Source organism: Cicer arietinum, chromosome 7, assembly GCF_000331145.2.
Source record: "Cicer arietinum cultivar CDC Frontier isolate Library 1 chromosome 7, Cicar.CDCFrontier_v2.0, whole genome shotgun sequence".
Classification (NCBI taxonomy): domain Eukaryota; kingdom Viridiplantae; phylum Streptophyta; class Magnoliopsida; order Fabales; family Fabaceae; genus Cicer; species Cicer arietinum.
This window is the reverse complement of record NC_021166.2, coordinates 4,507,470-4,519,697: the sequence shown is the minus strand read 5'-3', so window position 1 is coordinate 4,519,697 and position 12,228 is coordinate 4,507,470. Positions and strand designations below refer to the sequence as shown.

The 12,228-nt window shown below is 30.0% G+C and overlaps 1 protein-coding gene across 2 annotated transcripts; it reads right to left on the bottom strand.

Annotated features, from left to right (window-relative positions):
* Window positions 1-1,246: 1,246 nt before the first annotated feature.
* LOC101503987 (uncharacterized) lies at window positions 1,247-9,243 on the bottom strand. Of its 2 annotated transcripts, none has more exons than XM_073370847.1 (13): window positions 8,871-9,243; window positions 8,405-8,591; window positions 7,091-7,163; window positions 6,429-6,579; window positions 6,141-6,250; window positions 5,597-5,737; window positions 5,374-5,515; window positions 5,151-5,294; window positions 4,278-4,438; window positions 3,775-3,852; window positions 3,385-3,523; window positions 2,943-3,212; window positions 1,247-1,717 (listed from the first exon to the last, which is right to left on the bottom strand). In XM_073370847.1, the coding sequence occupies exons 1-13, from the start codon at window positions 9,153-9,155 to the stop codon at window positions 1,568-1,570; spliced, it is 2,031 nt and encodes a 676-aa protein (XP_073226948.1). In that variant the 5' UTR covers window positions 9,156-9,243; the 3' UTR covers window positions 1,247-1,567. The 2 variants fall into 2 exon arrangements, with proteins under 2 accessions (XP_073226948.1, XP_012573329.1); XM_012717875.3 differs by having other exon boundaries at window positions 6,429-6,576.
* Window positions 9,244-12,228: the final 2,985 nt, after the last annotated feature.

Here is a 12,228-nt window from a genome sequence, read left to right as displayed (position 1 = left end):
AAAAAAAAAAAAAGTATATCTAAACAAAAATACACTATCTTCATTCCTTATTATAAGATTCTCCAACAAAATTTACGAACGTTAAAGAAAAATAATTCTACTAATAAATTTATTCAAAAATATTGATTAATTTTATATATTTAATGGAAATTATAACAAATAACGAGTCTGTTTAAAAAACAACCATTATTTTTTGCTTTAAAATATTTAAATTCAAAAAAGAAACATAAATGTTTTAATTTTTTATAATAAGTTTTAAAATTTAATTAAATCTCAATCAAATTCTAAATTAAATGAGTTATAACATAAATCTCAATTTTTCTTTTTAAGAAATATAACTCTCAAATTTGATGCCAATGATTCCTCAAAACAAAATTGATGCAAATGTTTAACCTTTATTTAAAAAAATGGTCATGGTAAAATAATCACAATAGAAATATTAGCAGAATTTGTATCTAATATAATGATGAAAATAATTATAGATGAATTACTATATGAGTTGTTTTAGTATGGTTACCTTACCTATGTAAAGAGTATCTATACCTATGCCTTAATATTTTGTTATCCTACATCTTATTTAAATTACTATATGAGTTGTTTTAGTATGGTTACCGATGTAAAGAGTATCTATACCTATGCCTTAATATCCTACATCTTATTTATATTTTTCATGTGTTAACAAATCATTGCCCCATTTATATTTATATTTTACATACATATATATCTTAAGAAAAGCACTAAGAGTAAAGTCTAACAAGACAAAAGCAGTGCTGAAACAACAAATGACTAGGAGTCAAAGTGATGTAAAACCCACACCTAAAACATATGTCATCTAAATACAGTTATCCTCCTTCTGTTAATGACAAAAAAAAAAAAAAAAAAAAAGAGAATCCTCAATCTTTTTATTTATATAATTACGAATCAATTGACTAACTATTGCAAGCTTGCGTTTTGACTATAAGTGATCCTAATAATGTCAAACATGCTTGAAAAACCAAATAGACATAGAAGGGTTGTAAAAATTGGTGACAAAACCATTAGGATCATCCAACCCCTTGTTATCCAAGGGCACCCATGATGAGGTTTGTTTTTCTCCATTAATAAAATTATAAGTGTATAGAGCTCAAAATTCTCGATGTGATGATATGATGATACGATGAAACCGTATTTTTGAGCCTTTGAACTTTGATACATCTTTACATTAAGATCGTTCTATTTTTACTCAATTTTTCCTCAAACAAATAAAGGCTAATCATCAATACGCCTTTTCTTTCAATAAATACGTTTCATTACATTGTGAGAAAGACAACTAGGCTGCATAAATAAAAAGACAACTCGGTTGTCCTCACTGGCTGGTTTACGAGTCATTTCCTCTTGGGACACGATCTCATCTATGTGGTGTTTCTTAATGTTATGATGTTGGACTTAGTCTCAAAATGGACGAGTATTCAAGAATCGCCAATTAAAATACTTCAACGCAATTTCAAAGTTAGTACGTTGCGGTTTCGGTATCCCTTATTTTATACAACAATTGAAGGGCACCGTTCCATGTGCAGCTACGATTAATTTATTCACACTTGTATGCACGGGTGATTTCCCACGAAATTGAATCATCTGGTAAGAGGTCATATGCCACACAACCTTCCCGCTTACAATTTACTAATGCAACCATAAACTTTTCATTTTCTAACGACGAAGGATACATCAATTGTTCTTCCTGAAATGAAACAAAATAATGTTATTGTGAAACCAACATATAGTTTTAACAGTAATATTATTCAGGTGTTGTTTATATTAAAAAGGTGATATATTCGCACACTTGTAAATGAAATCAATGTATTGTCGATACCTCTTGCTCACGAATAAAACTAATTAGTAGTATTTTTTTAAAAAAAGTTGAATAATAAAATCACTTTCTAAAACTTAGAAAACAAGTCCTATAATAACAATTTTAAGCGTTGAAACAACTAATGTTATGTTTGGCTTAATATAGAAAAATTGCAATCGTGTATGTGACATCAGCTAGATAGTTTAGTTGAAGTGACAATCACTTACTAAGGCTTTGCTCCATGATGTAAAAGGATTTTCAAATCCTCATCTTATTATTTCCTATGTATTTTTGTTTTTTAGGTTTCAGCCACTTCTTTTATAAAAAAGAAGTGCACGTTCGAAGTTTCTTAACAGAAAATCAAAGAGATATCTTTACATTTGACATTTCTAAAAAAAAAAATTAGTAAATTGATTATAATCACTCACAATTGATTATACATGTATATACAATATAAATCATTGATTTATTGATCGACTATCTATATTACTAATCTTATTCTATAAGATGTTGTTAAGATTTGACATCTTTACATGGATCCGTGTATTATGAGTAATAATTGTGATACTCCTTCTATCCCATAATAATTAATTCATTTGATAATTTCACATATTAAGAAAAATGTATAAACGAAAAATGCATGATAGAAAATATTGTATTAGAAGTGATGTAAATAATATTAATTAAAAAATACAATTGAAACAATAAACACATTAAAAATTAAAATATTTATTTTATTTTAAAACAATTTTTTTTAACAAATAGGTCACTAGGAGGGAGTATATTGAAACCTATATTGTTTATCAAAATACTAAATATATCTAACTATTTTTAAGTTTAAGAATGAGGTTCAATTTCTCCTACTAACATTCTCTCACCCGTGGAAAAAAGAAATATTGACCCTTAAGTTTCCAACGATAGCGTATGTTTGCCTGACGGTTGTTCGTTTTGGTGGTCCTGGCACTCGGTAATAAGTGGGTTCCCTCACCTTCCCTTCGTCCAAAGAAGTTTATTTGTTCAAAAATGTGCAACTAGCTTCTCTCCTTATATATCATGTGCATACGAACACAATTTTGGCCTAAAAAAATAACTGGGATCGAGTTCAAGATATTACCTCGGGAAGGTCATAAAACTCCTCAGGAGATATCTGCAACAAATCCATTGCAGTTTGACCAGTACACCATGCTAAAACTTTTGTACTCTTATCTGCAAGGGTAATTTTCAAATGGAAAGTGCGTACAACCTCTGCATCAGAAATTTTATGACAGAAAATGCATTCCACAAAACCACCGGGCTTCTTGTCGACAAAGTGGCCACAGAGAGAATGTGAAAATCTTGTATTCACGTAATAATATTCATTCGGAACAAGCCAGACTCGGCATACCTGCAACAATATCAAGCAAGAAAATTATCAGAATTTGTAGATAAACAATAATAATCAACGGTTATACAGTAAAAAGGTAAAAAAAGGAGTGTTAGGAACACAACATAGTAATAATTGAAACAAATAAAAAAAGTCAAATAGATATTCATGTAATACAAAAGGTAACTCTTACTTGAGCGTAGCTAGTCTGGTGAGAAATATCACTAAGTTGCGATAGTTTATGAAGGCAAGATGAGTTGAGCAATGCTGGTAAGCAACTGAGATTGATGAAAGAAGCCCCGCAACCATTCTCAAACCATGATACTTCCAGACTGTCAAGTCAAACATCACTACATTGATTAAACTATAAAGGCAGAGAAAACAGATGGAGCCGCCAGCAGACCATGATCAGCAAGGGTATTGGAAATTGAGTTGTTCTTTTTAACACTATTAAACTTTGAAGGATAAAAAATAGTATTAAAAGAACAACTCAATTTCACACCGTAAATTTTTACAATTGTCTTTCTCCTTAGGTGATGGCTGGTGGTGTGCATCAGTTTTAAACATTCAATAATGTGCTCACCGCTTTTGACGTTTTGACGCGGTGCATGTCAAGCCAGATATAAATACCGTGTGACCGAGACTCACCCTTCCCACTGACCTGAGACATGTTATTATATAATCATAAGTGTGGGAGGAATGGGAGGACACTAAAAAAAAATACCTGGAAAGACATAGGGAAACATGCCAAATAATATCATATTTTCGATCATTTTCCCTCCTTTTTTTCAAACTTCATTTTACATTTTCTTCTCGCTACTTTTCTCACATCACTTATCACACATCCTAAGGATATATATGACAAAACAGATTATTTTTATCAGTGTAAAATTGATTTACACTAACAATATATATATATATAAATTTAAGCAATTAAGCACTGATACATTTTCTTTAAATCCTTGTTTTTTCAAAACAAAACAAAAAAACCATGCTTAGGCCTACCCAGCATGCATCCCTGTACTAAATTGGGGTATTTCTTAAGAACAGCTGGAAGTTAATACAAGTAATGCTTGCAATCATTACCAAAATCTGGTAAAATGAAGCTTTGCCCTGATTTCTCCGCTAGTATCCGCGATTCTTAAGGAAAAAACAGTCTCTTGGTTATTATCTTCTTTGTTAACCTCTGTAACAACACCATAGAGGCTGATGCCAGTCATTTTGTTACGAAGGTCGGCCACTAATGACTGCAAAACTTCACACAGATAATGAGATTAACTAATCAACCACAAGGACTGAAGATTAACACTTCTAAGGAGAGTAGGCATGATAATGTAAAAAGTATAAGCAGTAAAATCATTTAGTCATATGAACGGCAATGCTTATGCAGATTCGTCTACCAAAAACTTAGTAGCATGAATGAAGACTTCAATGTTGACCAATTTATGTACTACGTAGCATTTGCAAACTGAGATACTAAAAGAAGTAGGCTCAGGAAAAAACACGCAGGCAAAGCATGTGTACGATTAGGCAATCTTACTACCAAAAGAGCTTTTATTCCAACAAATTATATAGACTTGAAGACTTGCATGTAAATCTTGCAAGCTTGTATACCTTAAGCTAAAGCCGACATAATCATATCACCAAATGTTACAAATTAAGACTAATTAGTTAAAATTTGTTTGCTTAATTAAGATCTTTATATAAAGTGTATGCTACGCTCATTGTAATCAACTTTTCTCATTCTATCAATTTCAAATAATCATTCGTTCTCTCAACTATTTTTCTCTTTGTTACACTCTATCATGCTTCTCAACAACTTCCAACCAGAATAAACATCTTTCTAACATAAATAAAGTAAATTCAATGCGAGGTGGCTATTGAGATCATGAAAAACTAGAAATAAGAAAAAATCTATCATTTTCTTTTCTTTGGGAGAGTGGTAAATGGTAAACTCACCCGAAAAGGGTAATTACTGAAATCAACAGTACCATGAGAGTCACAAGGCAAGCTCACTTGAGAGAACCTGAGACCCTGACTGGGATTATAAGAACCCATTTGCCTTGAACCTTGATGACGGTTCGGTGTCATTGCTACGCACACCTAATCAGCAGAGCTGTTTAGTATTCTCTCCATATGACAATTACTATAGTTAATGTCATACAAAAATCCATTAAGATACCTGTTCTTCATGTTGAATATAAGGCACCAAATATAATTGTGTTGCACTTCCATATTCAAGACAATATTCTTCGCTTGCTTCAACATCACACTCAACAGAACTTGCAACATATGGTTTGTCCAAGGCAAGCATGCTTCCTACTCTGAAACCCACCAACATGGTGAATGTTACCCACATATAAAAGAGTTACTCAGCGGCATAAGTTTGACAATCGAGAATTCACCTGAAAAGATTGGCAAGGATAATCTGCTCACCCCACAAGAAAAATTTTAATGTGACACCATCACCATCAACAAGAGTAATCTGTTTCCTTTGTGAGATCCCAAATGTCCCTTGAATTTCCGCAGATTCAATGCTTTCAATTCTGTAATCAATAAAAGAAAATAGCAAAGGCACGCTTCCTTGTAAGAAGAAAAAGTATCACTGTGTTGTGGATCATGTCATTGAATGCTATACTTAGATATCTTTATAAATATACAATTGTACATTCAATTCTTCACATAATTCATGGTACAGACACATCTTTCAATAGTTGCAATTGTCAAAGACAAAATTAAAACTAACTTTAGAAGTAAATATATAATTGGATACACAACATGCATTTTAAAACTATAAGGTTTTATGGGACTTTATAAAAATAATAGTATTATTAAACTAATTTTTTAGTTTCTTGTGTGGGCAACAGTCCCCATTAGCTCCATAGTGGATCTGCCCCTGACAACAACAAAGTCATGTAGCAAATACAACACCCATTGCAAGAAGAGTACCTGGCATAAAGTGAATAAGAAGCCCCCTTGTTTACTGCGTCCAAGGAAATTGAAGAGAATGAGTCTGAACAAAACTGAGCTCCTAACAGCATTGCATCATCATCCTGATTCTATAATTTAAAGATAACAAAAGGCTTATCTTCATGAAAACTTGATCCGAATCTAATATAGGTGCAGTATAAAGCTAGTTTTCAGAAGCAGAGACTTAGTTCTGAACTTGAACTACTAGCATATGAAACTAGGATGATTAAATTTTAAGACCACGACACTACATAAACTGACGGTTACCTCATCCAATAGAATCGCAAGATATTCTGTTGGCAAAAGACGCGGATGACCAGAACTTTCAGTGGCAGTTCGGAGGTAGCAGCCAGTGAGAAAAACCTCCCTCCCTTTCTTCAGAATTCCATGTGGCAGGCCTGCCAAGTCGTAGAATCTGCTGGACAAAATATGATTCATTTAATCTTAATGGAATTCATCATAAAAATTCTTGAATGGAATTGTGAATAAGAATATGGCAACTTTTGAGTTCAAATCACATGCTACGCAAATGGTTCAATACATGTATTTGAGCCCTTTTGGAAAAAAAGGCATGCATTTAATGCAAATATATACTTTTTAAAAGTAACTCAATGGTAAATTAAGCATTACCAATAAATATTGATTTGATCATTAATTGGAAAGAAGAACTAGTTCCAAGACATAAATCAACTTAAACTTCACTAATCACACTCCTTGTCTGTTGGAATGTCTCTCAAGTATTTTGTATAAAGAGTGCACTCAACAAAATGAACTACATAGTTGTAAGTATTTCTGGGCTTCCATATTTTCTCCGGCAATAGAAACAAGCCATGTGTAGTTGGCAAGAACAGCACATTTTATTATTTTATTCACCAAATTACAAAACTGTTATTGACCTTGAAAGATTTAACATTGCATAATGCATTTACCTACGGTGTAGATAGAGATCTATGATATTAGAGCTCCAATAATCCCCTAATGTAAGCATGTGGATGTTTGTGCCTGCAAAAAAAGGAACAGTTTACAATGATTAGCAATTTAGCATCAACTGCTGCAGAAGCAACACGTTTTATTTTATCTGCAACAGAAACTAGGGGTGAGAATAGACGGGTTGAGCAAATCTTTACTTAAATATATCTTGTCTGTATAACAAATCAAGATCAAGACCTGTTACGGGCTCCCCTTTAGGCATGGCATGATGTTTTTGAAGGTCTGATCTGGTCTATTAGAGAACTTAAAAGCCTGTTAGCAGGGAAAATTTGTAGGTAAAATCAAGTTTTTTAAAGTATAAGTCTACTTTATTTATGCCATATTGACATATATTTAAAAGCATAACCTAACCTTTTTTAAAGTCCGACATAATAACCGATTTTCCAATAGGCCTTTACATAGGTCATAAATTCAACTTAAACTAATAAGATTATAGATTTAAGTCTTTATGTAGGCTAACATGCTTAAATGATTACAAAGGTCTAACGTATATGATTTTATGACAATATACAAAATCCAAAATATAAATACTAAATAATAACAACAAGAGAAAATATTATTTATGTTTACTTAAATAGATGGACGTGGTAGGTCTAAAATGATTTACGGGTACTTAAAGTGTGACTTTTTTAGTTAAATAGAGATTTAGAAAAGCTTTGACCAGACTAATTTAACTGACAATTATAAATATAGTGTGGAATGAAGTTGATGTACACTAAGCCATAGAACTTTGTAAGCAGCCTAGCTTATTTCTACCCATAAGGGGGACAACAACCTAACATTATCCTAAGATTAAATACATGATGGGCTATATCAGAAAAATAAATTAACTAAAATACAATTTAGAGGTATTTTTTACTGACTTCTCCTAAACCAAATCACTTTCTACTGCATTGAAAATGGTGTAAAATATCAAAACAGATATCAATCAATAAATAAGTTGACAGAGCCGTGCTTCATTGGTAGGTCATATAAGTGCTGTCATAAACCTTTGCCAAGGGTTGCAGCATGTCTTGGACCTCCACACAGGTGATAATGTGTCAAATAAACATTCAACTGATTTTTTTCTGCTTATCTGGCTACACCTGAATGAATGTCAATATTCAAAAGCTTGTCATTTCTCATATGAGAAAAATGCCACCGCAGTTTGATCGGAATAAATAAATTGCAATATAGTGCAGCCATATATTTTCACACTCGATCCATATAATAAACTATTATTACAAAAAAAAAATGCTATGATTCCAATGTACCTGGAAGTACATATGCATCAATAATTACAGCTTCTAGAACACTGTTCAAACCAATGAATTTTTTCTCGTAAATGGAATCAATGGTAACCGTGTTTGGAAGCTTTGTCCTCCGATGATTTTTCTTGAGCTGATTAATCAATTCAAGTCTCTTCTTCGGTACAGCAACCCTGCGTTGCTCACTCCACGCCTTCAAAAACAAAACAAACGATCAAAAACCTAAATAAACTAAAAACCGTGTCACAGTAACATCAAAATAACCCTAACTGCTAAAATCAATCTATCTAATTCCAAAATATATTAATGTAATCGACTAGAAATCCGTAATTTAAGCATTCAATAGTTCGTGCACAAAGAAAATTACATAATAATCCATAATTAATGCATTTCGTAGTTCATGCGCAAAGGACATTACAGCAGAACCATCTATAGACACAGAAGCATAAAAAGATGAGTTCAAATGATGTACCTGAGAGAGTTCAGAGAGCAATATAGCAGGAGTAACACCGCTTGAATAAGTAACGCAAGTCTTAAGAATACGAGATACCATCCAACTCCATCCATATCCAGTTGAATTCGAATCGTCTCTATTTGAATCGTCTTCAAGCGATAACAGTTCTAATCTAGCTTGATCGACGAAATTGAGAAAAGGATCTTCCTCTTCTTTCTGTTGATCTTCTTGGCGTTGATCTACTTCCATTGGGGAATCTTCAACTACCTCTGTACTGTCGCTGTGAATATGAGGATGCTCCATTGGAGTTTCAGACGAAGGAAGAAACGCGAGCGAATTTGAGAGTGTGTATATGGCGGCTTTGCCGCGGTTTTTCTTTTACAATTGAAAATGCAAATGTTCCTTTTCGAAAGAGGTGTTATATTTTTTGGCGGGAAATAATGGATTGGGCTACAAATATAATGAGCTTTTTTGGGCCTAAATATCGTATACTCACTCTTTCTAAGATTTGTGTTGCAAATTTTTTTAAAATTGGATAAAAAATAAAGATATTTGAGAACGTGTGGGGCTGAATAAGAAACTCAAAAATAGCCAAATTTTTGATAAATGAAGGAAGGAACATCAATTATTTTTTGTTTCAAAGATATTTGTGATGAAATGAGGCATGCGTGGAACTAGGAAATAAGTATAAGGGGAAATAAATTTAAAAGTGTAATTTAATAAATAAGAGATAAATTTTCAAATGTATAAGATATAAAAACATTTAAGAAATTATAAAATATATTCAAAATTAATATTATCAAATAAATATAAAATTAACTAGTCTTTACTTGTGAAATTATGTTCGTCATTATTTAATAGAGATAAAAAAATGTTTAAGATTTAATACATTAAATAAATAAATAAAACTCATTATAAAATATCATATAAAAATTTTAGAAAAATTATAATAACATATTAATACTAAAAAAATTATAAAAAGTTTGAGACTCATGGCCACTTTTAATCCCCTTCTAACCTCGTCTCTAAGAATACAGAATCTATATGAAAAAGGGAGAATGAAAATCTATACATTATAATAAAGCAAATATGATAATTTGGCAAGTTTGCCACGTGTCATTCAAATAGAGTGTTAAGAATATATTAAGTTTCTCTTAATAGAAATAATATCTCATGCGTCCGTTAAGAAGTTAATAGCCAATTAAAAAATTAGGAAGAATGAATTAAAAATAAAATAAAAATAAAAAATTAAGAAAGAAAAAAGTAAAACTTCCATTATACCACGACTTTATATATGATGATGCATCGTTGAGAAGTTAATGGTTAATTAAAAAATAAGAAGAATGAATTAAAAATAAAATACAGTATACTATTACTTGATAGTTTTTTAAGGTAATTGTTTTTAAACACTACTTTATCAATACCATTTCAAATTAATTTAATTAAAAAATTTATTTTATTTTACTAATTATTTTCCAACTTTCTTTTTTAATGCGTCGTCATCTGTTAACCGTCTATCCTCAATAATCTCTCATTTTCCGTGTCTCTTTTATAAATATCATTTATATTATCTCTTATGTACACAATTTCCTCTTAATTTTTTCTATTTTAAAAAATCGTTATTTATTTTTTTGTTTATGGTTATCCGATGCCTGACAAAAAATCAGATTTTGTTACTTCAATTTCTCCAAAAAATATCATTAAAGATTAATGAAGACTAACATACAAATTCAAAGATAAAAAATAGTCATAGTTTTTATGTGTATTGTAATTTTTTTTTGTCATATGAAGATTATTTTTCTTTAGTATTTTATGAGTAGTACCGAAATGAAAAATATTTTGTCACTTGATACATAGAAAAAAAATATTATTTGGAGAATTCAAAAATAAGATTAAAGAGTGGTGTTGAAGTCATGTTTTTTATCAGTAATATAGAAAGTAGTTTTTAAATTAGATTACGATTACATTTTTTTACTGTAAATTGTTTTTTTAAGTTAATTTATTAATTTAATGTCAATAAAATTTATGATAATTGATATATATATATATATATATATATATATATATATATATAAATTAATATAACAATTTATTTATTAAGATAGTTTAGATTAATTGAAGGAGAATATAAATGTTGGGGTAAAAATTTCTAGCCTGTAACCGTATACTCACTCTTTCTAAGATTTGTGTTGCAAATTTTTTTAAAATTGGATAAAAATTAAAGATATTTGAGAGAACGTGTGGGGCTGAATAAGAAACTCAAAAATAGCCAAGTTTTCGATAAATGAAGGAAGGAACATCAATTATTTTTTGTTTCAAAGATATTTGTGATGAAATAAGGCATGCGTGGAGCTAGGAAATAAATATAAGAGGAAATAAATTTAAAAGTGTAATTTAATAAATAAGAGATAATTTACAAATGTATAAGATATAAAAACATTTAAGAAATTATAAAATATATTCAAAATTAATATTATCAAATAAATATAAAATGAACTAGTCTTTACTTGTGAAATTATGTTCGTCATTATTTAATAGAGATAAAAAAAATGTTTAAGATTTAATACATTAAATAAATAAATAAAACTCATTATAAAATATCATATAAAAATTTTAGAAAAATTATAATAACATATTAATACTAAAAAAATTATAAAAAGTTTGAGACTCATGGCCACTTTTAATCCCCTTCTAACCTCGTCTCTAAGAATACAGAATCTATATGAAAAAGGGAGAATGAAAATCTATACATTATAATAAAGCAAATATGATAATTTGGCAAGTTTGCCACGTGTCATTCAAATAGAGTGTTAAGAATATATTAAGTTTCTCTTAATAGAAATAATATCTCATGCGTCCGTTAAGAAGTTAATAGCCAATTAAAAAATTAGGAAGAATGAATTAAAAATAAAATAAAAATAAAAAATTAAGAAAGAAAAAAGTAAAACTTCCATTATACCATGACTTTATATATGATGATGCATCGTTGAGAAGTTAATGGTTAATTAAAAAATAAGAAGAATGAATTAAAAATAAAATACAGTATACTATTACTTGATAGTTTTTTAAGGTAATTGTTTTTAAACACTACTTTATCAACACCATTTCAAATTAATTTAATTAAAAAACTTATTTTATTTTACTAATTATTTTCCAACTTTCTTTTTTAATGCGTCGTCATATGTTAACCGTCTATCCTCAATAATCTCTCATTTTCCGTGTCTCTTTTATAAATATCATTTATATTATCTCTTATGTACACAATTTCCTCTTAATTTTTTCTATTTTAAAAAATCGTTATTTATTTTTTTGTTTATGGTTATCCGATGCCTGACAAAAAATCAGATTTTGTTACTTCAATTTCTCCAAAAAATAT

Coding starts and splice junctions, on each gene's coding strand:
- LOC101503987 (XM_073370847.1), bottom strand. CDS start 9,155: ATGGAGCATCCTCATATTCACAGCGACAGTACAGAGGTAGTTGAAGAT. Junction 8,592..8,870: donor TGCTCTCTGAACTCTCTCAG/GTACATCATTTG, acceptor TTGTTTTTGAAG/GCGTGGAGTGAGCAACGCAG. Junction 3,853..4,277: donor CTTCATTTTACCAGATTTTG/GTAATGATTGCA, acceptor AACATGTCTCAG/GTCAGTGGGAAGGGTGAGTC.